Source organism: Oryzias melastigma, linkage group LG7, assembly GCF_002922805.2.
Source record: "Oryzias melastigma strain HK-1 linkage group LG7, ASM292280v2, whole genome shotgun sequence".
Classification (NCBI taxonomy): domain Eukaryota; kingdom Metazoa; phylum Chordata; class Actinopteri; order Beloniformes; family Adrianichthyidae; genus Oryzias; species Oryzias melastigma.
Window position 1 is genome coordinate 5,980,764 of NC_050518.1, and position 26,854 is coordinate 6,007,617.

General features: G+C 38.2%; 1 protein-coding gene across 11 annotated transcripts in view; it reads right to left on the reverse strand.

Moving 5' to 3' along the window:
- The window catches only part of kif1b (kinesin family member 1B), a 53,758-nt gene that overhangs the window by 10,368 nt on the left and 16,536 nt on the right, over positions 1-26,854 (reverse strand). The window contains exons 7-35 of one of the 11 annotated variants that reach the window (XM_024292425.2): positions 26,557-26,668; positions 25,006-25,083; positions 24,859-24,924; positions 24,700-24,717; positions 24,309-24,384; positions 23,851-23,929; positions 23,616-23,758; positions 23,078-23,119; positions 21,364-21,575; positions 19,779-19,858; positions 18,409-18,484; positions 17,226-17,305; positions 16,914-17,020; positions 16,637-16,720; positions 16,257-16,437; positions 16,058-16,130; positions 9,626-9,731; positions 9,496-9,513; positions 8,522-8,670; positions 6,590-6,768; positions 6,185-6,322; positions 4,588-4,839; positions 2,746-2,864; positions 2,379-2,464; positions 2,049-2,178; positions 1,615-1,768; positions 723-813; positions 507-625; positions 339-394 (exon numbers count right to left, since the gene is read on the reverse strand). In XM_024292425.2, coding sequence (XP_024148193.1) covers positions 339-394; positions 507-625; positions 723-813; positions 1,615-1,768; positions 2,049-2,178; positions 2,379-2,464; positions 2,746-2,864; positions 4,588-4,839; positions 6,185-6,322; positions 6,590-6,768; positions 8,522-8,670; positions 9,496-9,513; positions 9,626-9,731; positions 16,058-16,130; positions 16,257-16,437; positions 16,637-16,720; positions 16,914-17,020; positions 17,226-17,305; positions 18,409-18,484; positions 19,779-19,858; positions 21,364-21,575; positions 23,078-23,119; positions 23,616-23,758; positions 23,851-23,929; positions 24,309-24,384; positions 24,700-24,717; positions 24,859-24,924; positions 25,006-25,083; positions 26,557-26,668 — 3,104 coding nt within the window. The remainder of the gene's footprint in view (positions 1-338; positions 395-506; positions 626-722; positions 814-1,614; positions 1,769-2,048; positions 2,179-2,378; positions 2,465-2,745; positions 2,865-4,587; positions 4,840-6,184; positions 6,323-6,589; positions 6,769-8,521; positions 8,671-9,495; positions 9,514-9,625; positions 9,732-16,057; positions 16,131-16,256; positions 16,438-16,636; positions 16,721-16,913; positions 17,021-17,225; positions 17,306-18,408; positions 18,485-19,778; positions 19,859-21,363; positions 21,576-23,077; positions 23,120-23,615; positions 23,759-23,850; positions 23,930-24,308; positions 24,385-24,699; positions 24,718-24,858; positions 24,925-25,005; positions 25,084-26,556; positions 26,669-26,854) is intronic. The other 10 variants (XM_024292430.2, XM_024292427.2, XM_024292428.2 and 7 more) reach the window with 10 other exon arrangements.

The window sequence follows — 26,854 nt, forward strand, 5'->3', positions numbered from 1 at the left end:
CAGTTAGCACAAAGTCGTTGAGCGCGGTGAGGAACGGGAAGTGGGACGGACGGTCAGCCTCGTCCTCCAGACTGGCAACAGCAGAAGAGGCCAGAGCGTTGGCGTGCTCAGACAGCGTGTCCAGCACTTTACCGTTCACGTAACCACTCACAAGGTATCGGATCAACTCAATCTTACGAGTGTGGTCTAGGTTGGCATTGCAATGCAAACAGAAAAGACAAACGAGAGACAAGGCGTAAGAAGAAGAATGGAAAGTGGTGGAGATAAGAATTGGCTAAAATCATAATAATAAAACTGAAATGATGATGACAGAGCATACGACCGTGTTGTGCACTAACCTGGTTTAGACAAGGGCATGGGAATAGGATAGTATTTCCTCGACGGCGTTGGAGGACTGTTGAAACAAAAGAATGAAGGTTACTGCAAAAAGTAGTAATCTTAATAGGAATTGTAAACAACTATTTAAAAACACTCATGAACTCTAAAGTAACTGCATCTTAACAAACCTGATCAGGTCCTGGCCGTGAATATGCAGTGGGTGCTGCTGGTAGTGGCCAAACACCTCAAACACGATGGGTTTGTTCTTGATGTACTCAATGAACGACTCTGTGACCTCCACTGAAATCTGCTCCATCAACGGCAAAAGGAGTCGTCAGTCTTCGGTAAATATAGACTGGAGTCTTTACAGTTGTGTGTGAGTGAGTGTGTGTGTGAACACTTACATTCTGGACGTGGTAAAAGCCCAGGGGAGATCCTTTCCCTGCATTCTTCAGAGGCTCTGTAGAAAAAGCCTCATCGTGGCGATGAAGGAAACTGAGGAGAAAATGTGAAAGCGTGTCGGTGTACCGTCTTCACTTTTTTTGTAAATAAACAAAAATTCTAATTTAATTTAGTAAGAAAATTGCACAAAACTGCTAATTTAAATGCCCTTTGATATAGTAAGAAATGTTTTTAGAAAAATGACAATAGGAGAAGGTTGCTACAGTAAAATTAACTTGAGCATGTGAAGGTTTATAAGCTAGCAGGAGAAAGTATTAAAAAAAAGCTTTTGGAGGCTAACTTTGTGCCGACAGTCCTGTTCACAACCCAGAGTGGAATTTCCAATGAACTCCTGCTGGTCTACAGAAAATATGTTTTAAAAAAAACAACACAGGTTTTTTAATTTAGTCTAAAACCAGCATAATCATAACTGAAAGACCACTGGGAACGGTTTTACAATAGAAAAAACATAGTTGGAGTGGGACTTTAAGTGGATGAGTTCTCTTGGCTCCTGCATCACAGACTATTGATGTTCTAGACTTTAGCAGAAGCAGTTCTTTGATTTACAAAAAAGATTTTGGTGCAATTAAAAACCCATTATCAAGAAAACCCAATATTTAATACAATTTTGTCAAAAATGTTTCAGTTATGAAATGAAAACAAAATTCTTAACACACTTCATTGGGGTCTTATTTAGTACATCAGAAATACTTACTGCAAAAACAGTGTGTGTCACATAATAACACAGCTGCTATGACCTGACCAGCTGATCTAGGACTGGAAGTGTAGGGTGTAGAACCTCAAACTACCGTTTTGACCGACTGTGGTGGACACGTGTGAGGACTGTGAACTCACTTGAACTGGCAGAAGATGTCTGCATACTCGGGCGGGATCCCACTGGCCTGGAGAACAGTAACACGGAAGGTAAAGGTGCTGCCGACCTCCAGCTGGCCTGCCAGACCTTCACTGGGGCAAAGCTTGGCATCTGTAATGTTTCCCAATTTAAGATCTGGAGGAAAGTGACAGGAGAAAGTCAGTGTGTAGTGTGACAAACTAAGTAAACTACAGTGATTGTAAGCGACACAGCCCATTCACAGCTGTTGCTGCACATTTGAAACCTGTGATTTGTAGATTTTTTTATCACCTATTCTTTAACGGAACAAAACAGGGTCACAAAGACCTTATTTCCATCACAAAGTATCTAAAGTTCCAACAGGAACATCTGCCAAGTGCATTTCCCAAAGGGGTTAAAATTGGAAGTGGAAGGACGAAAGTTCTAGCAGTCGTACCCATCTCGTTTATTCTGTTGAGCTCCTCCGAGGGTGTGATGACCTCTGAACTCTGACCCTGACCCTCCACAATGCGCAGCTCTTCCTGGGACATTCCGGAGCGGGTCATAACCGTGGAGGGAAAATCATTCTGAATGAATGGGAAAAGAAGCAATTAGAATACAGCTGGTGGAGAAGAATGGAATATAAAGACATCCACGTGTGTGGAAACGTTTTTGTGTATTAGAGCAACAAGAAAAAACCCAACTATGAATATTTGGAAAAAAAATAAATCAAAGCAGAAATATTACTCAACAAACTTTTTATCTTATTATTAGATTCTGGGCTTACCTTTTTGAAGTACTCATCATCAAAGGAAATCTTGGCGGTTCCCGACTGCCTTACTCCTGACCCGTAGTCTGGGGCTTCCTCATCAGCTACAAAGAGACAAACCCTGTTGTCAGACCTTCAAGAAGCTGTCAAAGCAGCTCAAAAGCAAAAAAATAAAAAATAAAAAGATCTAAGGGAATATGCTCTCTCTTGAAGAGCTCTAATACATTTGGTCATGTTGTTTTTCTAAGGAAGAGCCCAGCAACCTACTTTTATAGTCAGTTAAGGAAAACATGCAAAAAATTAACACCACTAAAAAGCAAGCAGAATTAAATATCACAAATTGTGTGTTTTTTTTTCTTCCTCTCAGCTTAAATTTTCTTCTCACCAGAGATGGCCTGGACTCCAACACGCAGGAAACCTCGCACATCGCCTTTCTCTGTCACTACGGCAACACGGTGAATGAGTGGTACAGGGTACAGCAGGTTGCTCAGGTACACAAAAGCTCTGAGTAAAAACAAAAAGAGAATTAAGACATGAGAGCCTGAATGAGATGCAGTGCAACACAGAACCAACAACTAGTCCCATGTAAATAATAAATGATAGACGTGATGGGTTCTCTGCTGTGTTTGACTGAGCTGGTATAAAGATTCATTTGAACCTGAAGCTTTGACATCTAGCAAATGCACATTTTCATGGTTTAGTACACATTTATGAGGCCAAAAGGGATAAAATAAAAGAGTGACAAGCAAAATAAAGATGCAACATCAGGACATAAAAATGAGCATGTCTTAAATGAGAGAAAAAGGTTCTAATTCATATCCTTACTGATTATTTGAGGTATGTGGACACATTTTCATCGGTCACTTTAATATATTATATGCCGATATAAATAAAATAAACCTAAAATTGCATTTCTGAGTATTTCTTTTTTCAAATTGTTACGAATGAGGAGCTTGTGGATGTGACGAAGATGCTACAACAGCAGCCACAAGCTCCCTGCTCTGCTCCATTCTGATGCATTTGCTTGTAGACGACTATAATCATGTATGCTCTTGTTTTCCTCGTCAGAGCTGGTATCTGGCTCAAAACTGTATGGCTGGATAGCTCCAATATTGCTCGCCTTTTTTGTTGCATCAACAATGTTAGGTTGGGGTTGTGAGGGGCTGTAAGCTAGTGGGAGAGAGTATAAACAAAGGGATGATGGGAAATCGGAGGCAAATTTCTAATGAACTACTGCCGCTCTGCAGAAACTACATTATAGAAAACGACAGTTTTTTGGCTAAAAGCGACATAATCATATTTAAAAGATTACTGGAAACGCTTTAACAATAGATCAAAAGAATGGGACTTTAAAAGTAGCTCTTTCTTTTTTATAGTCTCCATGCTGGGAGACTAAAAGTCAAAACAGAAGACAAATTTATACCTGCAAACCTTCTGAAGTCACTACAATACAAGTAGAATAAGTTACAGCTCCTGGAATCTGTCCAGATGAAGGCCTGTGTCTTATTCCAGTACTGAAACTGAGTTTATTAATAATCTATTCTAATCACAGTGCAAAGTCTCCATCATTTGCATCTGTGCTTGATTTCTGACACTGCTGTGGGACCTGCTTAAATCTAACTTCAGAGACATTCAAGCGGGAGGATTAACAGCCGTCACATGCAGGTGGTGGAGGGAAAAACAATAAAACATTTTTATAATACTGTTAAAACAACAGGTAAAAAATAAAAAGGTTTTGATAATAAAAAAAAAAAACACAAAATGACATGTACAGTTAGCTCCAGCACAGACAATACATCTTTTCACACAAAAATGGTAGTTAGTGCGGTCAGCACTGAAGTGAAGGAGGACATGAAAAGGAAAAAAAAAACAAAAACACTGGACGTTTCAGAGGTCAGGAAGTTAGTTTAAATTGGATGCATCTCATTAATAGTTGAAAATTTTAATTACACAAGTGTGACTAATAAAAAATGAAATGCAACCCTTTAAGATTTATCTGACAGCTCTGAATGTCTCACCCGACTCTTAAACAGAGACACAGAGAAGCTCATATTCTCCACTCACATTTCAGAGTGGGATTTGTCAGATGTTTCACATGAGTTTGACACAAAGCTGTCAGATGCAGCATTAGCTTGTGCTTGTGCCTAACCAGCCCAATTATTCTGTAGTGTTCCTGTCCCAGTTTGGGAGTGTGGAGGACGAGGACACGGACGTGCCCAACACCAACCTTCCCACCAGGATGAACCAGGGGGAGCGGTCATAAAAGGGGTCCTGGCCGTCGCTGAAGATGTCCGACCCCTCCTCGGTTCCGGCGTCCGAGCTGGTGTCGTCCACGAACGCCTCGTCGTCCATGAAGTCGGACATCTCGCTCTGGCGCTCATCTGCCAGCTCGGTGATCTCGGAGTCGGTGGTGGAGAAGGTGGGGGAGGGCGTGCGGTCCGGCAGGTGCTCGTTCACACAGCCGTGGAAGATGGGGGAGCTGAGAGCGGGGGTTGGCGGATTGAACAAAGCGGCAAGATCCAAGGAAAGGTAACAGCGGGGCAACAAACCAGTTAAATCACAACAAGTCAGTAAGAAATGGACGTGGTATTTCATCATAGAACAATTTTCTCGGAATTTGTTCCTCCAAAATCAACTTCCTTTGTGATACGTTAACAACAGAAGGATAACAATAATAAAAACGCAAAGACTGTACCCTTTAGCCCGACTTACACGCAATCATTTACTTCAACAAATCAAACCAACACTATTTTAAGAGCTGCTGTAAATGTGGTGGAAGGATTATTTCACAGAGCAGGAATTAGACTAATACCAGGTGTCACAACAGTTTAAAGAAATGTGAGCATTTTAAACCAAAACGAAATGCCACTTGAATGGATTAACATGCAAATCTTCTCATGCATGCTGGGAAATAGAAAAGAGGATAAAATACTGCACATTCACGCCATTCCTTAAACCCTTCAGGTTTCTCATAAGCTTTTAAGTGAATACAAGAAAAATAACACGAGAATGACACTAATGACTCATAAGAAATGAAACAAAATGGAGAAAAAAAATACACAACTCAAAATGGGATGAAACAAAAATACAGGATTTTTGATATGTCATGAAAGATGAAACAAAATTAAATGAATTCACACAAATGATAGAACAAAATGAAATAAAACACTAAAAACATACAGAAATATGAGACTAATGATAAGTTAAAGGGACGTTCACACCGGGCCTGAAAACATGCATTCGAGTGACCACTTTCAACAAAAATTATATGTAAATGCACCTTTCAAGCTTTAGCGTTCAAAAGTCTTGCATCGCTAGTCACAAGTTTTTAAGTTCATTAAGTACAAAATGCGCTGCAATTGAGTGGGTGACAAAAATTAAACCAGTTAAACTTTGACCAATCAGAGGCTTGGATTCTGTAATGATGCATGCATGGCGTTAATTTTAACTCATTAAACCGTTTGAAAAGGGATCATGTAGCATAAATTAATAACTGTGATTTGTGACTGGAATAAATTATGAGACACCATGTCGATATATATATCGGAATAGATGCTAAAGATCTGCACCACTTTGACATTTCGCACTAAGCCTCTTTCAACTGTGAGTACACACTCATGTTTAGCACGTTCTTGAACATACAACACATCCCCGGTGTGTACGTAGCTTAACAATGAAAATGTGATGTCATTTGTTTATTAAAAAAAAAAAAAGTACAAAATGTTTCTTTACCCACATACAAAAAAACCAAAACCCTTTCAGACACAGACAGCATTCAGTCTACACGCTCAGTTTAAGTGGACAACAAAAGTGTTTTTACAAACCTGCCCACGAGCTTGAACCAGTGGAAGCGATCGTAGAAGGGGTCGTTTCCTGTCAGAGTGCCCTCCCCATCCTCCTGATGAGTGGAAGCCATTTCTCCAGCTCGATCATACATCTCTCTCATCTGCTCCAGCCTCTGCCTGCAAATGACGGCACAGAGCACTCAGTGTTAATGGAAGGAGGAGAAAATACAGCTCACCTAATGGCTGAAGGAAAGTGATGCGTCTGAACAGAGATCTTGCTTTGTGTTGTGTGACATATATATTTTTCTATATCTTTCCTAGAAGATAGATGGTTTTAACACTAAACATGAGACACAGAAAATTAAAAAGTTTCTCTTTATGCTTTACAAGGGAAAACTAATCTAACTGTAGGAGGTTAGTGTATAGATTTGGTGTGGGCATTACTTTAGTTTTTCAAGGGACCAGTAGTGCGTAGCTCCGTTCTTGAGGTCCTGAACCTCAACAGCCACCACAGTGCGAGGGAACGGCCGGGCTTCACGCTCTTTTTCTGGCTCTGGAGGCAGCAGCTCAGGCGGCAACGGAGAGTAAAGCGTGTCTGTCAGTAGAACAAACTGGAACTGTACCTAAGGGAAAAAAAGGAGAGTTTAACTATTTGATGTAAAAGAAAAAACATTGAACAAATTCAAATGACAGAGAAACAACAGAGATGACATTTTTCTGAAAGTAACGTTTGACAGCTGACTCTTTAATTGTCTTCTGCATGTGGCGCTCAGAGAATAAAGTCAACATTTTAGTATGAACTGCAGCAAAGCAGCTTTTGATTTCTACCCAATTCAATTTGTCTTTGTGACAACAAATCAATAACTCACTGCAGAGTTCTAGATGAATTGAAATCCTGGCTTGTGCACAGTTTAGACTGTTTTTTCTGAAGTGGGATTTTTGCTTTCTAACTTTCAGTTTACAGTCGTCTCTTTGCTATATCGCAGTTTGTGGTTTTGCTGATTTTTTTCAGTGCAGTTTTGCACATTTTTTAAACAACACACTGTGTTCTGCATCCTGATTGGCTTTTGACCCTGTCAATCAATCTCCTGCACAGATTGTGTTCTGCTTGCCACAGTAACAGTGAGTAGATTTTCGTTTTCATTTTGGATTTCAATCTGGACCCTATTTTTCTGCACAAGACAAAAAAACATGAAAATGTTTATGTCAGAAAAGTGTAGAAAGTGTGTGAAAGGGGAGATTTTTTTTAATCATCTATTAAAAAGTCCTACTTTGTAGGTTTCCCCTATCACAGGTTAATTTTAGAGCGTGACTCCCACGATAAATGAGGGAAGACTTAAAAAGAAAGGGCGGTGGAATGATTCAATGAGTAGATTCTCTATTTTAGTTTGATAACTTAACATTTACACCACAGTAACTAAAACAGATTAGATTACATTTTTAAAAGAAACTGTTTTGCGGTATTTGATTTATGATCTTTGGAGGTTATTTTTTTAACGTTCCTTGTGATGTGATCCCTTCCCTGAAGACATCATCATGAGATGAATGTGACATCCTACGTCACAGCATAACACACATGACCCAGCTGAAACATTACTGTGATGGGAGATTCTCCATGCAGCTAAGTGATTATCCAAAAAGGACCACCATCCTCAATGGTGTCTTGTTATTAGTGTTTGGGGAATGACCCAAGCTCAACTCAATCTACAGATCTACCCTTTGGCCTTTTGGATAATCAAGCCCTTTGTATTCAAGAGAACATCTGATACTTTGGAACTGTAGGAAGTGAGACACGATGAACTACAGATTAACAAGTTATTTTATGAAAACTCTTGCTTCAGAATAAAAAGAAGTTTGTTTCTATTAGTCTGCTTCTTTTCAAACCACAGTTGTCCTTGTAGCTTCTGATGAACAGGGTTAAACACAACTCGGTGGTCAGCAGTGAATGGGACACAGACCTCCAGATACCAACATGAACAAAGGCTCTCTGGCTTTGAGTGGTCTGTCTCTGAAATCTTTAATAATTGAAGAGTTTGGGGAAATTGTGAAAAATATGTGAAGGCAGCAAACTGTTTAAAAATAAGCATAAAAAAGCATTAAATAACAAGGTACCACGTAATCTATAAATGCTACTTATTATGTTATTTATGTTGTGCATGGAAACAGTAATAAAGTAAAGGGGTGTGCTCTCTAATATCATGCACGATTATTATTTAATTATTTGAATTTTTGGGTGTCCTGGATCAGTTTTAAGTCAGTGAATTGAATTGTTCAAAGTAGTCAACCACAAATTATTATGTAAATGTAAATGGTTACACCCCTAGTTTTTGACTTCATTCACACAGACTTTTCCAGCCCGATCGTTATCTTGCTTACTTTCTTCTTCAGCTCCACACTAATGGCGTTGGCCTCCTTCAGGTAAACAGCGTTCCCCCACAGTTGGTCACGCAGGGAGGTGAACTGGTGATACCGCCACTTCCTGAAGGCCCACTGAGCCAGCTCAAACTCATGCTGAGTCCATGGCACTGTGGAGAGGCAGTAGGGGGGCATGAGGAACACGTTCAGGTCCACAGAATACAAGCAAACTGGTAATAAAGGCAGCTTTTTGGTCAACAAATCTATTCACCATAATAAGTATTCTGATACACTGCAAAAACTGAATCTTAAAGTAAAATGAACCTTGTTTCAACAAAAAAAAAATTATATTCTCTAATCAAGTTTTTTAATACCAAAAAATCTTATTTTGAGAAAAAATGTTTTAGTGACTAAAATGAAATACAAATTCTCAGAAATTCTTACCCTATTGGCAGTTTTTATTTGATTTGATTTAAAGAAAAGCTGCCTATTAGGTAAGAATGTTCTTCTAAGGGGGTTGTTTTTGCAGTGTACGTATATATTAACATTTTTGTGAGGCCTTAAAGTATTTAACAGATTATTAAGCCCACAGAGCTTCTGGAACAGGCAAACATTTTACAACTTTAAGGTTGTATAAATAATCACACAAAGATGTCATCTCATATAAATAAGCATTTGATGATATTTTAGAGGATTACAAGTTAGCCTGATTAAGGTGGAATGAGGCCTTTTTCTTAAAATAGGGAGACACCGGTGACGTATTTTAAAATGACTCGTGAGTTTTTTTTTTAATAGATAATTAAACTAAAAAGTGAAAACTTTCAATTTTTATGGAAACTGTTATAGATGGTGAAAGACTGATACATTGTAAGAATGATGATGCAATATTTATGCAGTATTTCAACTCAACAATGGCCAATTAGTACTTCTCAAAAAGTGATTTTACTTTGAAAGGTTAAAAAATAAAGGATGAAATATGTAAACCCTGTACGCACATCCCAGTAGTTTAGACTCTGGATACAAAACATGAAAAGAAAAACACAGTTTATTGGTATAGATGTGTTTTTTTGTTCATAAAATGTAACTTATGCAATAAATCTTAAAGATTCTTTCCATAGTACACACCTTCCTCCTCCTCTTCCTCTTCCAACTCTTCCTCATCAGGCGTCTCTGCCACCAGAGAGCGAGTCTCTACCTGTTTCTGAAGTTCCTGTAGTTTGCTCTCGTAAACCTGGACACCAACAAACAGGAGAATGTGGAGAGCTGTCCGTCAGCCACAACAACGGAAAGCACAGAGGAGGAGGAGCATCATCTTCCTCCAGCTTTTATTTGTTATTCAGCCAGGATGACACACTCTCCATTCTAAAACATCCACTGCTGACAAACTAGCGTTGAACTGATCTTAAAATGTCATATATGGGCTGTTTTCTTGTGAAAAGCAAGTAAAATAACACTCAATTATTAAGTTATTTTAAAAAAATATGATACATTATATTTATATAATGTACATGAAAGTCTGAAAAGCTAAAAAATAAAATAAAAAACTGCCATTAAATCAAATTTAAACTGTCCCTGATCAACATCAACATTCTTTTGAAAACTGAAGTCAACACAAAATTACAACAACATAACAACCATAATAACAATTTTTTTTTAGAAAGAACACCCTGAAACGTAGAAGCATCTTCTCAAAGACATGGCTGCAGAGGAGGAAGAAGGCTGCTGGTAGAAGCTGAGTCAACTGTAATCCAATGAGGGGCGCCATCATCATCATCACCATCATCATAGAGAGAGAGACAGGCTGTGGTCCCGATGACCTCATCCTGTTTGTTCGGTCTTTTGGGAAGACAATGCAGCCGTTCATCCGGGCCTGATGAAATCCTACCAGCAGCCCATCACCCAAAGTTCCCATTGTACTTCACTTGCAGCAGTGAAAACGACAAGAAAGGCATTCTAGATTCAGATCATGAATGTAAAAGATTACAAAAATAAAAAAAACACTAGTGATTAAAAGTAGATTAACTATAGCCTTACAAATCCAACCACTTCCTCCTTTACATCAGCTTGTGACTAGCACTAGGTATGCTTTAATAGTGAGTAGCAAAATAAATAAATATTTATAAATAATCCAGGACTAACTGCAAATAATTCGATTATTTTTCTTACTTATAGAGACTCAAATCAGAATGTTATTTTAAATACCTTTAATCACTTTATATGGAGCAAACGGTAAAAATAAAGCACTCTTTTGTATTGCATATCTGCACATGAAGCACGTCATTTTATTACAGTATTGTTTTTTAAGTAAACCTCCAGCAACACATAAATGCAGCATTTTTTTCATCTAAAACTTGAAGAAAAATAAAGGTGTTTTACCAAAACAATAGAATTGCAACAAAATTTTTTACAGTCACAATGAGGCACTTGATTATTTTTAAAAAGCAGTCATCAACACTCAGATCCTAAACTGTTTCAGGAAGAATGATGTTTCATGGTTATATTGAAAGAATCAGAGAAAAGAAACAAAACAATTTAAGGTTTAAAAATGGGCCACAGCATGCAAAGATAATCAAAGTTGCACAAAGATTAAATCATATAATTGAAATATCATCCTGATCGTCTTTATAGGTTTTAGACAGCTGAATGTCTCTGCTTTGATAGAACACACATGAAGACCATCAGAAAGTTAGAAAACTTGCAAATGTAGCAATGAAAATAAGCTGCAACTAATGCATCAGCTAAAGCTACATCCATATGGACAATTCGTTTCAATAACAACACAGATCCGTTTAGGTCGAGTAAGTTTGAGGTGTTTACAAAAATAAAACAGTACTAAAAACCTTAACTTGATATGGATATTTCTCCTGAATAACAATGAAGCAAACATTTCAAGTCTTTGTCTGCCTTCCAACATTTTTAAGGCCAGACTTTGGAAACCATGACAACACTGAGTGGGCTTCCAAATGAAACATGGTGAACTCTGTATTTACTCAATGAACCACGAAGCCAAAACTTTTAAGACTGGATTCAATCAAAGTGACCAATCATGTGTATAGTTGTGTGTGTGTGTGTGTGTGTGTGTGTGTGGAAGGGGATGAGTATTTTTTGAATGTAATTACTGTAAAACTCTCAACATAATTTTCAAACAATTCATTGTAGTGGTTCAGATCCTGAATCCTAAAAAGTTAAAGGCAACAAAATGAGTTTTCAGAGGATTTAAAAACGAAAGCAGAATCAAGTATTGAGTATATTAGTGTGCTTCCCTGGTAAATTTTACAGCTTAGACATGACTTAAGTGCAAAATACTGTAGTACATGTGGTTAACAGTTACACAATTCAAACATTTAAAGGACTAGACAAACCAAATAAACAAAACAAATGTGTTAAGATTTTGAAATGAAAGAAAAATTGCATGTTAATAAACAAAAGTTAATTTTGGTGAGTGAGTTGTGACGTTTCTCTCACTAAACTCATCTGAAACCTGAGCAAATACTGAATAAAGTTTAACAAAGAAATGCTGAACTGCAAATAATGAACAGTTGGTGCATTTGAAGGCACCTTTTTGAATACCACTTACTCATATTTCAGTCTGTTTAAAAGGCATACAGTTAACTGGTGCATCAAGTTATTCAAATGAAGGTTTGACGTGTTTGTTTGATTGCTTATCGAGGCAGGTAACTTTGGACAGAAGGCATTCGCGCAATGTAATACAACACAGGATGCATAATTCGCAGGAGGGTTATTTCCCCATTCTTACATTCAGTTCGATGGTATTCAGAGGGAAATAAAGCCTGTTTTCTGTTCCTCAGTCAGAAACAGCAGGATATCCTGCAGAAGTCATGTGGTCATGGTCTAACAGCTAAAAACATTCCTCACATACAAACGCTATCATGGCAGAAAACAAAATCTAAAATATCAGCACAATTAGCCAGTTTTGGCAAATCAAAGCTCTACTAATGAACTGTCACACAAGCTGATAAATGAACAATCATCACATCTGCAAAAATACTCTTCTCATAAACCTTTCCAACAAGCATCTTGGAACGATCTAAACAATAACACAAATGCAGGAAAAAAAATGAAAACATGGCAAAATATGATGACGATGATGGAAGAATGTCTTTTTTTTTTAAACACAAAACAATACTTGAGTGAGCAATGATGTGAAAGTCCGTCAGTTTTGTTGTTGTGATCTGTAATGCATTTGCCTACTTAAGCATAAAAAAAATAAAGAAAAAGTAGTTCATAAGTCCACGTGTCAGACTGCAGTCTCTCTGCTGGCTTTCAGATTAGGGGCAGATAACTGCCTGCGCATTCGTGGAGGGACGTGAAAGTTGACTGGGGGGTTAGCTTGGTCAGAGTGATAGTACTGCTGATAGCCATTGAAGCTGCCATCTGTGTAGGCCATGCCATTATAGTGACATGGTGGCTGTTGGTAGGGGGGTGGGGGATGGACTGGCTGGTTGTGGTTGTAGCGAGGCTGGTAGAAACTCTGCGAGTGCCTCCTGTTGCTGTCAGGCTGAGGAAGTGACTCCATGGAGCGCTGTCTGTGGTTGAAGGAGTTGCTCCGACCTCGCTCGTACTGGTGCTGATTGTTTCTATAGTGATACCGGTGACCCTGGTCTTGGTCAAAGTCTCTGGCCTTGTGGTGGACTAAGGGGCTGGGCAGAGGAGGGGTCATGTGGACAACTGTTGCAGCCATCTTGTCTTCCGGCTGCACTACTTCTTCAGGCTGGCTTTCCCCCTCTTCTTCCTGAACAGTTTCTTTGGGGACCTTCAGCTCTATGACCTGTTCATCTGTTATAATGATGTGAGTTCCTGGACTCCATGAGTTACGGTGTTTGGGGTTACTTTTGAAGGGGAAACGTAGTTTACGGTCTTCTGGAGGTATAAAGCGGTGTGGTCCGGTATGCCGGCGGAGCTGCTTGGAGATCTCTTGTTGCTGAAAGTTTTTGAGGCGTACTTGTTCCTGACGCATCCAACGCATATGACCTCTCCTTAGTGTGTCGTCTCCCGTCATCTGGCCCGTTTGGGAATCCATATCCTCTCCGACGGGCTTTTCAGGCACAGGGGGTTTTCCTTCACACGGACTTGGAGTTCTGGTCACACAAGCTTCTACACCAGGAGGCTTTTCTTGGCCTTCCGGAGTGATGAGCGGAAGGACCTTCTCCATTTTCACCATCTTGTTCCTGAGAGCCCGGATCTCCTCATCCTTCATGTTGTTCTGTTTCTTTACCTCATGCAGGATGTCTTCAAGTTTATCGATGTGTACTTTTAATTCATCCATGACGGCCCCACCAGGTCGAGAGCCGTTGGTCAGGACATCCTCAATGCGTTCATCCCCAACTCCAACAGTGTCCCAAACATCCCGGGCCACTGCCCTCCACGAGTCCCTCTCGTTGGGGTCTTTCTTGCTGTAGCTAGCACAAAGCTCCTTCATCTTTACGATAGCTAGGGCTTCGATTTCCTGCCGCGTGTGGCGGAAGTCATTGAGTGCTACTTCATAGCATATTTCTTTGACTGCTTGGATCTTCAAGTCGGAGATGGTCACCCACTTGGAGTCCTTGGTGATGCGGCGGCGCTGAGGAATCTGATACATTTTAACCGGTTCTCTTCTTTTCCCACTGCTGGGTAATCCACACTTTTTTACTATGGTTTGCAGCTTGCTTGGAGGTAGCTTTTCCCTCAGGGAAGTGATCAGTCTCCAGCTCTCTTCACAAGACCTCTTATCTGAGTCATCCCCACTATCAGAGTCTCCATCCTTGAGGAAACAACAAAAGGACACAAACCAGATGGTTCGCCAAAAAAAAAAAAAAAGAGAAGAAATTACAATGGGAAATCAGGGAGAGGATGAAAGGATGAAAATAAAATTTTAAAATGAATGAATAAAATGTCAAATATGCAACATTGGAAGTTCGATTAAAAGATTTGAAATTACTTTCACTCATGTTTAGATTTTGCATACATCGTTAGCGTTAAGGATGTATGGCGTCATGCAGTAAAGTTTCCACAAAATAAAATGGGAGAAAACTAAGAAAAAGGACAAAAAGTGGCTTCATTGACGTTCTTTTTGATATTTTTTCCTAACCTTTATATCAAAATGGCAGATTAAATGATGATATTGTTCCTAATGTTGCATATTAATATTAAAGTAAAAAGTAAAGCAAGTCTGACATGATTAGAAATGAACTACCCAAAGATGACAGTTTCTGAATGGAGCAAATATTTGTCGTTTGGCAGTATTCCTCTTCATAATTGAAAATTTTGCCAGCTGGATCCCGAACATACTACAGTGACATGCATGTAGGACGGCTTTGGAGCTTCTCCCCCCATTTCCTCCCCCAAAGCCTTGAGTGGTTTAACGTTAGTGGGTGAGTTAAAAGACAGGTTTCTTGCAGTTGGTCAGAAAGCCAGTAGAGAGAGAAAAGGCAGAAGTGAGTGTAAATGTTAATCCACTACAAAAAAGGTGTTAGTTGGAGAAAAAAAATGCAGTTTCTCATTTTTTTTTGTAGGCGGCATACATTACAGATCACAATCAGTGTGTATAGATGTTCAACTGTTGTGTATCGTATTATGGGCTAAAATGGGTTTTGCCTAAAGGGAGTCTGAAACTCTAGCTTGTGGTTCAGCACATGAAAACAGCAGAACATGAGACAGTTATGTATTTCATCCATTCAACTGTGAGCAGTGGGAATTGTTGTGGAGCCATGCCCTCAGTGTGCAGCAGAAATGCCAAGTAGGGCTAGCAAAGAAAGAAGTCAATGAGAAACCACATTGTAACTATCCTTCAAAAAAACTACAGCAGGAGGTTTTTTTTGTTATCACAATGCATTGGACAAGTCTGCAACTGCATTGAAGAAATGAAACTCAAGACAAAAAAAGAGAGCAGGAAAACTAGAGAGAAAATCTAATTCAAGCAAATTAACAGACACTTCAGAGTTTACCAGCTCAACACCGCAACTTAGTCCAAAACCAGTTAAAAACATGCTATTAACATGAACCATGCAAAAAGCAGATTTTTTTTTTAAGAGGAGGGATCTGGGATACAGCGGACCGATGCTAAATTGGGATAAATTGGTTTGAACTTTGCTGTTTTGCGAGGTTCAGGTCCAGAAATACGAGAAAAGAGACAAGAAGGGATGTGCAGAGAAAAGCTTTACTCTAACTCTCACTCAGTCAAACTGTCTCAGAAAATAACACAACTGTTAAACATAAGACGTTATTTTGCTCAAACCAGAAAAACTTCCATGCAAGAAATTCAGACATGCGCTACGAGGAAAAGTGTGATTACATCACACACACACAAACAAACAAATCTAAAGAATTAGTGCTAGATTTAAAATGGACCAAATACAAATAGTCTTTAAAAATGGCTTTCTAACAATGTTAAAAATCACAAGCTAGCTTTGTCACTTTACAACCTGAATCAAATGATCATATTTAAACATCTATTGTTAGACCAACGCTGCACTAACTTATCTCAACACCTAATACAATGGCAATAACAAAATCTCGCATAAATTCAAAGTAGATCCCAATAGATTTCGTTAAACTCACCAGTCGCTGTTGTTCCAGAAGCTGGTCTGCCTCTTCCTTCTCCTTTTTGTACAGTATTTCCATCTCAGTGAGCCTGCAAAGGTGAGTAATGTTATTTAACTATCATCACACCCTTATTATGCATTAACGTAACAACTGTTACATTCCCAAGACATTGACGTTCATTCGCTAGAATACGATCAAAAGTTGGTTTCAGGACCTTTTCTCCATTTCCTGCTTCATGTCGATGCCCTGCTTCTCCAGCAGCTCTCTCTGAGCGAACGTCCAATCCACAGGCTCCACGGGGGTCTCAGCAGACGGAGTCTTCTCCCTTTCAGCTCTGGCCTGCTCCGGATGGTTAAACCGGAACACATGGTTCTTTCCCATTATGATACGGTTGCCTGAACATAGGTGGAACACAAGTGTTTCAGGATAAAAAGCATTAGAGCATGGGCCTGTACAAAAAAAACTAACCGTGAAAGCTTAATTATTTAAAAACTGAACATATTTCTGTGAAAAAGCCGTTGGAGTTCAACTTTTGAGACCAGGAGAGCAAAACAAAAGTTTTAGAGATCTAATAAAGAAAATATAGATGTATACCTGAACGGAGTTGAATTGCATCCTCGACCCGTTTGCCATTGACGTAAGTTTCGGATCCCTCACAGGGCACCAGCATGACAATAACTTTGGCAAATAAAAACAAACAAAAAAGAAAATTATCTTTTAATTTGTGTTCATAGAGAACAAATATTCCCTAGATTTTGTGTCTTAGCAAGCATGACTTTGTACTACCATTACAAACTAAAATCAAAATTGAACTGATTTCAAATAATATAAATCTGACCAAGAAAAACAGAACCGGAAAATAATGCCTCACCATCCCCGTTTGCATTCCTTTCACTGCGAAAGATGCAGTGCTCTTCCTTGATGTGAGCTCCGCTCAAAACAATGTCTTGTCTTCTCTCAGCATCAGCTTGGCCCACTCTGCAACATCACAGAGGCCATTTTGAAAGACTGAATACTTCCTTGTCACTAAATTGTTGGACGTTTAGTCAAAAAGTAATAAACAAGAGTAAAATTAAACCACTGAAATTAAAGCTTATAGAAACTTTACTTCTTTGTATAAAGAAGTAAAGATGGAACTGAAAAATTTGGACACATTTTGAGGACAGCAGGTTTATATCGTTACCTCGTTATACCGTCTTTGATGTAATAGAGCAGACACTCTGACATGAGAGGATCCTCATTCAGGTTCACCAAGTGTGGAGTCTACAAAACATGAGAAGTAGAAGATCTCTGAAGCATTTTTTCCTTATTTTTTTTTTTTAATTGTAGAAATTTTATATGAACATTCAATGTCACTCATCTAGTTTTATAACAAATACGACCATACTGTTGCTAACAGAACATCTGACACAAATATGAAAATTCTGGAAATGTAAAAATCTAACATCACTTGAAAACTATAAACTATTGTTGAGGCTATTTATTCAACCAACCGACCTTTTTGGGGGAAAACACCCCATTAAAGTCTGTATAGAGATCACAATGCTTCTCAGTGAAATGCTAACCCACGAAAAAGAGTGAAAGAAGAAGGAAAAACAAAGTCAATGAAGGAAACAGGAAAAGAGGAAAACAATGAAATAATAACATGCATTTATAGCCAATAATGTAGCCGTGAATGAAAAAATTAATAAGGAAGAAAGATCAGATTTTAAAGAAACACACACTTTTCTGATGTTTTTGAGCAAACAACTAAAATAAAACCAACAGTTTACATAAACCCTAATGACTAGGTGGAAAATGCTATGAGATGTTGTTCCACTAGAACTGTGTACACACAACTACAGGACGTGTTAAAGGACAGATGATGCTTTTACCAAGATAAATACTAATATGTGAAACCTATACCTTCCACACAATTCTATAGACTATTTTCAAATTGTTGAAACTACATACAAGCATTTGTGTTCATGTCTCAAGTTACGTCAACACCGAGGATCTAGAAAGCCTTACACAAAATCATGGAAATAATCTGGACTACTCAAAAACACACAGCTAATCTGTCGGTCACTGGGTTTATTTCTAAGGCAGGAAAGCTGCTTTCACTACTCGCCTAGTTTAACAAACCTTCTTAGCAGAAAAACAATCAATTTGCTCATCAAATGCACCATCGTGGCTAAGCTGAGTATGTGAAGAAGAGACAGAATACGAAGACAGTGATAGCATGAGAAAGGAGAACCGACAACACTGATGGAAGACATGAAAAACTGCACAAAAAGATCATTGACATATCTCTCTCTATGCCAAAAACAGTTCTATCTCAATAGCGTTTTAATTTAACAATTTGTCTCTTATTTAATCATCCTTACCTTCTTAGGAGAGAAAACTCCCAAAGTGCCTCCATCTTCACGGATTGCAACACCCATCTCTGCAAGCAAAGCCTCCCTGTGAAAAAGACAAAGGGTAAATCACATTTTAATTAAAAGAATCTTAACATGGAACAATATTCAAAACATTTTTTAATTAAATATGCAAAAGGAAAACAAGTTTTCTGATTTCTTAAGAAGGAACTGCATTAATAAGCCAAAAAAGGATTAGATCTTTATCAATGTTTTTCTAATTTGCATTAAACCTGAAAGACATCTTCTGATGATAATCTATTAAAATAAGGATAATCAGTAAGAAGAGAATATAATTAAACTAAACTTGTTTCCCAAGCAGCAATACATAGAAGAAAACATGCATATTAAGCTCCAATCGTCCTCATTGTTCTAAAATAGCATTTAAAAATACAAAACTTGTAAAATGCTAAAGAGAAACTTGAGAGATTTTTACCAAAATTTCCAAAGCAAACATTAAATAGGATAACATTATTTTTCCTATTGTTTCATGATGACCTCTTTCAGCAGAAGGCCTGTCAATCAGTGGTAGTGGGTGGGGCCTAAATGCCTAGGACACCCACTCATGGCTGTTACTGCACAGCTGGGTGCACCAGGCCCGGCAGATTAAAGCGAAATGTGTCCAGCTGCGTCTACTTTTAGATGATCAACTTCAGCAGATCCTATTTTCTGTCATTTCATGTGGAATAAAGAAAGATACTGCAGGAAATAATTTAAAAATATATATTTTAGAGAAAAAAATAATAAATGACATATTTTATATTTTGTAATGTAATACAACTATAAAGCAAAATAAAATACATTTGATCACAATAATACAAGGATATTTCTAAATTGACTGAATTACAATTTAAGCGTATTTGTTTATAGTTTACATTAATTTGACTGTTAGATAAATTAGTTGTTTTCTATTTATCTAATTAAAATATGAATATTCTGGAGCTCCATACTTTCAGAGGCTGTAAAATGTTCTCTTAAAAGAGAAAAAATGTAGATTTAGTGAGACTTATTTTTGCAAAAAGGACTGAAGAAGACATTTTCATAAACATTTCTGAAGACAGACAGACACAGAGGCGTGCAACATTGTAGCTGGAATGACACAAGGCCAGAAACATCTACAGTGAATATATATACATGTTTATGTAATGTCTCTTGTAAAGAGCAATAAAGATTTCACCTATGTGAAGTGGAATAACTGTTTTCCAAAGCTATCACATCACCTTGATACAGTTTGAGGGGCCTCCAACCATTATTACGACTGACAGAATGTCGCTAAAGTGTAGACAAATCTCTCTTCTTTAGAAGCTGCGAATGGAAATGAGCGGTGTTCTGGTACTGACCTCTCCATGCGGATTGCTTCTGTTTTCCGCAGTTTTTCCTCCCAGGTTTCATTGAGTTCAGCAATAATCTTTTCTGATTCCTGAAAGCAAGGAGCAGAGTAGAGAAAACACAGTTTGATTTAGCTGAAGCTCTTGGTGGGGTTTTACATAACATTTAAGCCAGTTTGAATTTCTATTTATACAACCGACTGTTTTGTAATTTCTGTTTTGCTAAACTTTAATAATAGATTTTTTAAAGGAACATAGCTTTAAGTTTGAAATTTAACTTTGCTGCAGGCAGAATTTAAACAAGGCTCCATTTCTTTAAGCATACAGCTCTGTATGGAGAGATGTGAAATGTTCTTTTCCTATTATATGATCACATGTTCATTTAGGGAAAAAAATCATGTCAATGGACAGCTTTGTTTAAACAACATTCACAGCTGTGCTTGTTTTTGGGTCACCGCAACACCTTTAAAATACAAATTCTGTAGGCTCACTAACTGCAAAAAGCCAAAAAGGCTTGAATCTATTTCGGTCTAATTTCCTTCATATATGCGTCGGTGCTTGACGTCATTGGGATGACAAACAGCCTGGGCACCACGGTTGCTATGGAAACTGCAGCTCCTCATGCCTGATTGTTGCAGTCCTACGTGTTATCTTGTCTACCGAGTGTGTGTGTGGGGAGAGCGGGACAGGAAGGAGTTCTCCACAACAAATGTGGATTCATAATCAAAATGTGTTATATTTATATCTCTAATGTTAACGTAAGAATGACTCATCTCCTTAAACTAAGTTTTATGATGTTTAATTTTGGGGAAAAATTCTACACTTCAAGACCCAATCGTATGAAAATTGTGTTTTTAACATGTTGCATATATAAAGAAAATTAAGCTTAAATTGCATTTATGAAAACGTCATTGTTCAAATTGTAGTAAATCAGGAGCAGACCAAAAATTGTTGTTTGAGAAGATTGTAGTTGTGACATAGATGCTACAGTCAGCAGGCCACAAGTTTTCTGCTCCACTCTATTCTGATGCATCTGAGCTGACATTTTCCTCAATCGAGCTAGCGTCTGGTTCAAAACTGGACGGCTCCAATACTAATCCCCATTTTTGTTGCACCTGTAATGTTGTTTGGGGGCTGTAAGAGTCTGTAAGATAGTGGGAGAACATGTAAACAGATGGATATTGGGAAGATGGGGCGGGCTTAATCCGGGCCAACAGTTCTGCCCACAACTCAGGTAAATTTCTTATGAACTCCTGTCTCTCTACAGAAATTATGTCCTAGAAAACCACACAAGTTTTTCTTGATTAAGACCACAGAAAATGTTTTTGAAAAAATTACCAGTTGGGTGTTACAACAACAAATATCTGTACTATTGAGATATGTTTTGGTAAGTTACACAAGCTAAAATTGTGTTTAATTTTTACATTTTATTAAATTCTGCAAATTTCCTTTGTATCCTTTTGCTGGTCAATGTTTTCTTGGTTCTTCAGGGGTTGAAATGCCCCCGCCTCCCACTGTTTAGGGTTGTATTGATTCTTCTTTCATGAGAACTGTGAGAGCATTTGTGTACTTTGAAGGCTCCCCTTGTCATTTTTACCTTGAGTCTTTCAATGGCCTCTTCTCCTCCGGGAGTAGACATGATACGTTCCTGGATGCTGGTGACTGACTGCAGGCCCCCCTGGTTGCAAAGTGCACCAGAGGATGGAGAAGCTGTCAGGGAACCAATAGGCGCTGTGGAGAAATGGCCAGGGCGTTGGTTCTCTGAGGCTATCAAATATCTATTCTTATTGTTCTGAAAGTCTTTGAGGTCTGAGGCAACAACAAGAGAGAAGAGGGAAAGGTGGGGGTGGGCCCAGGATGGAAGATGGAGGGAATCAACGCATAAAATGGAGGGTTGAAATATCAAATTAATGAGAAGGAAGGAGATTGGAAAAGAGAAAGGACAAAGGGGAGGAGAGACCGACGTAAGACACACATCAAAAAGGATTAAGACACAGCTAGTAAGATGGTCGAACACAAGAACAGTTTTCATCACAGCAAGTTTTGCACAACAGCCTATATAATTTTATACAATTTGTTATATAATACTCAGAATTTAGATTACAACCAATTGACTTGAAATATATACAATTCTATTTTACTGAATTAAATGTTAACAAATGCAAAAAAAATACTGCATGAAAACTGCGACCAGTTCTACTACATGATGGGAAGGAGAGTGCATGAGAGTCTAGGGACTGAAAGAGCAGAGGAAGACACATGTGCTTAAGTTCAGTGCACAGTTCAGTGGATTGTTTCACCCCACCCAAGCACTCGCATCCACCATAACAGCCACAGCAGCCTCACTCAAAGGTCAGGCAGTGCATGTCAATACAATGGCCTCAGGGAAACCTGGGCAACAAACGAAGGGTTGTCGAGAGACGGAAGAGGGAAAATAATGAAAGAAGAGTATAGAATTATTTACACCCAGTGGGGATGTGGAATTTCTTTACTTTAAGAAACTGTCAAAGATTACTGCTCTGTTCAACTTCTGTAAACAGATACGAGCAAAATCTACACCTGCAAGTCTCAGAAACTAAGGTTTGGATCAGAAAATGAAAAAAGCAAAATTAAGCAGATGTGTTTGGGAAAATCAACAAGCACACTACAAACCTACTCCAAACTATTAAAGCACACTAGGTTAGTGAGACTGGTGTGCATACACACTTCTGGAGCCACTACAGAGAAATATAAAAGTATGCACCTTTCCTTTGGTAGTTCTGAGCCTCACTTTGAGGACTCAGCAGAGGCATTCTAAAGGTTTGAGCACCTGTGGTAGATGATTAGTGAAAGAAAACAATGAAAAAAATGGCAAGAGCCACTAGCAACAAAAGAAGCAGCAGACAGTGAATGGCAGAGTCAGAAGTGGTTAATAAATTATGTATTTGAATTGGGGCGGGAGGAAAACTAACTTGTTTTCCTAAATGACAATGTATTTTAAAGTAAATCCTACAATGTCCTTATCAATGATTTGGATATCAGCTTACCTCACTATCATTTTGGCCAAAAAAAGTAAAATAACTAAAAAAAATAAACATACAAAGCATGCTAACTAAGTGGCATGCTAGCCATTGCCAGATCAGCACAGCTGAATAAGCCTTGTGGTTGTAGTTCTCCATTAAGCTTTTGCTTTTTTTTTTTTTTTTAAAGCACCAGCATGCAAAGCCAGCAGCATATTTGATATGCAGATAGCATGGCTCTTAAGCAGTGGTAACTACTAACAATAAAGCAAATCGCAGCGCACGATGCAGGACTGATACACATATACACACATTTGATTCCACTTCCTGGGTAATCATCCCCCATAGGATCAACTAAGAAGAGGCAGGAAAAGATGAGAAGGGTCAGCGTTGGTAAGTTTGGAGGAATATTTCTTAGAAAGCTAGATGAAACAATGAAAAAGTGAGACAAAATGTCATGGACTGCCTCATTAGATGGACATCCATGTAGAGGGGATTTGCTAGTAATTTTAAATGGAATATAATTTCTAAAATTAAATTCGTATGAACCATCTCCACTATACAGGAAACCAAATAGTGGTTTTCAAAAGAAAACTGTCAGAATTGACAGCTTGTAACCATATCCATTTTCATTTATCCATTAAAAAAAATTACCATATTCTAAAAGAAAACAAAATGTATGCACTTAAATTTAAACAAAATTAAAGTTATTTTGTAAAGAAAGAGTAATAAAATATGAGATTAAGATAGATCATAAATATAGGACAACAGAAGATGCTGTCAGAATGAAATAGGCCCTGGTGGAGATACTGAATGCAGAAGTTATGGTAAACTAAGACCGTAAACTTACTGTCAAGAATGTCTCCCAGGCCCTGGGCGCGGAGGAGCTCCTTAAGACGAGCCACTTCATCCTTCAGGTCACGCACCAACTTATTATTGGGATCCTCATTGATGACAGCATTGCATTTGATATTTTTGGCTCGGTCAGCATACCTAAAAAGATTAATAAAAACCATTAATGGGGACTTGTAATCGGTGTATATTGTCTAAAAAATGTTGTTGTGTAAATTGGAGGAAAACATTACCGCAATGTGCTGAGGGTTTCATCATAGTTGATATCTGCAGGGCTGAGAGCAGCTACCATGGCTGTTCTGGAGTTTCCACCTGGTAAAAAATAACGTCAGTCGTGGTTAAATGGTCAGTTAAAGAACAAAAATAGTCTTAACTGGGTTGATTAGCCTTCAAAGTAAAAGACTGCCGGAGTGCTTAACTAAAACACATACAGCTGCTGGGAATATAAAACCCCAAGATGCAGCACTCCTTCATACATGCCTGAATGTCAGGGTGTGTGCTTGTCTACTTAGGCTGAAATACTGTCTGCTGACAGCAACCATTTTTTACTGGCATGGTGATGCACTTGTTCCAGTCATTTTTCCCCACTTTTTTTACGTGAAATGTTAAGCAGAAAATTGATTCATTTGCTGATTTGAGAATTTCAATTGATGCATATATTTTAACAGTAAATTAATGCAAATGTTCTTACCAAGATTCTCTCTTAGCAGCCACGTCAGAACGGAGTCTCTGTAAGGGATGAAATCACTCTTTTTCTTCTTCTTACTCTGCAAAAACAAAAAAAAATAATATCAGGAATGACAAAAAACAAAAAAAAAGATTCAAAAGTGATGGTGCCTCACACACATGAAATAATGAGATGTTGCTCAAAATTAGAATGCAAAATTTCCAATAAGTTATGGACATTTTTTTTGTTTCTGTGCAATAAGGATGGTTGTAATTAAGGATGGTGCCTAAAAGCAAAACACTTGCAGGGAAAAAGCAGCAGCAGCAGCTATTTTCCCCACTGTGCGTGGTAAAAGGCTGTCAATCTGTATCTTTGATGAATTACAGGTTAGTACTTGAACTGTCAAAGACTTTACCTTGCTAGTACAGTTATCCTGTGTAAGCAGGCATTACAAGGAGAAGAGAAGAAAAGCCAGGTCACAAACAACAAGTCCTCAAGACGACAGGGTCATTGTGAAGAGAGCAAGAAACAGACGATAAAGAGAAAAGAAAGATTGAAATGTGGAAAAACTCACCACTTCAGCCAAGGCAGAAATAACCTTTCCTAATGTTGTGAGGGATTTGTTGATGTTGGCTCCTTCCTACAAGGACAATGAAATATTTCATAACTGTTGACACAAAACCAGCCAGATGTTCAATGAGTCTTTAGCCGTTAGCCTTACCTTTAGCCTGGTACCTTTGGCTCCAGTAGAATCAGCACGTTCACTCCCAGCCAAGTCTACCAGACTAATTTTACTGACCTAATTAGAGAAAGAGAATGTTGATGAATTAAGCTTAAACATAACAAGTTTAGTCAACAATATTTATTCTCATTAAACGTGGCATTTTAAACTGCAGTAATTTCATATTGTAACTTGACTGGTTTTAGCTGCCGAGGACAACTAGAAATATGGAGTTTCTTTTCTTTAGAGGAACACTTCTTACTTCTACTTAAAACATTATATAAAAAAATGAACATTGCTGTAACAATGAGAGAACATATCAAAATCAACATTAAAAAATAATTGGCTCTGAAAAGTTTCTGAAATATAACTGAACATTCAAGCCCCAGGAAGCAGAACATCTGGAAAATCTGACAGTGCTGCTCCATACAATAGCCTTTGTCTTAACACCAACACTGCATTCTTTGTGACTCCGGAGGGGAAAATCTGAAAAAGCGCTCACTTTTTCTGCTCTGATGTCTCATTTTGAAAATGAATTAAGGTCCTACTTCCTATAACCTTTGACCTGAATTATCTACATGTAAGAATCCCCATTTCCAGATCACAAATATGAAGGAGTCCTTTTAAGAAGATAAAGAGAATGCAAACTGATTACAATCATTCCACAAATTCTGGATTAGAGAATTGCTAATGTCCAGTTTTAAAGTTTATTTCAGATCTAGTCTTGTATTCTCCAACTAAAACTCACCGTCTGCCAACACCTTTACCTCTGTTCAATTTCAGAATTTAGCAGAAAGTAAAAAAATTCCAAAAATAAAAGAGAGAAGAATACTATTTAAAATCCCACTCCAACTACATTTGTATCCATTGTAAAATCAGTTCTAGTGGTCTTTTCATTATAATTCTGCAATTTTTAGCTAAAATCAAAAAGCATGTGTCATTTTTAAAGAAATAGTTACTGCAGGGGCAGATCATCAGAAAATTACCTCTGAGTTGTGATCAGAACTATTGGTACAGAAGTAATCTTCCTATGATATCTCAGCACTGCACTCTCTCCCTCTAGACTGCAGCCCCTCACTACCCCAAGTTAACATTAGCATAGAAAAAAAAGAGCAATATTGAGGCAATGCAGCCATATGGTTTTGAGCCAGATGGCAGCTCAGACAAAGAAAATGAAGGCGTTAATGGATCTATTCATCTGCAAGTCATCAGAATTAGAGCAGAGAAGGGAGACTTTGACACGCCCATCGCATTTGCTGCATCAAAAATCTGAATTTTGTCTAACCTCAGGTTTTTATCTACTCCTGGACCAACATGGTTTGAATGAAGAAATAATAAGAAACGCAGCTTTAATCTGAAATTCTTTTACATATGTCCTCAATCATGAGAAGAATGCTACAAGATCACAATTTTAATTGGAGTGGGTCTTTAAAAGGTAATTAATTAATTAACTAAATGAAAAATTGAGGAAAATCCCTCTTGACACCATGGGGTGAGAACCTCAAATGACTTGCTTTATGAATGCGACTTCTATTTCTAGTTAGTCCTGACCTTTTCCGTGGAGAGGTCTGTTTCGTTGTCGTGTTTCCTCTGAGTGAAAACGATGGTGAAAACTGCGTGGGACCTGCTGCTGGTCTCATTCATGTTTGTCGCAGCCACAGTCCTGTAGATTTGCACATATGAGCAAAATTACAAAATTACATTTTTATAATTTTAGAGGCAATTTTATCTCAAATATGAGTCGCATATTAAGAGCACCATCCTCTCAGGGATTACAGTTATTCATTGGAGTGAACTGAAGCTGAGGGATTACTTTGTGAAGCACAGGTGTGTAACTCTGAAGACAACA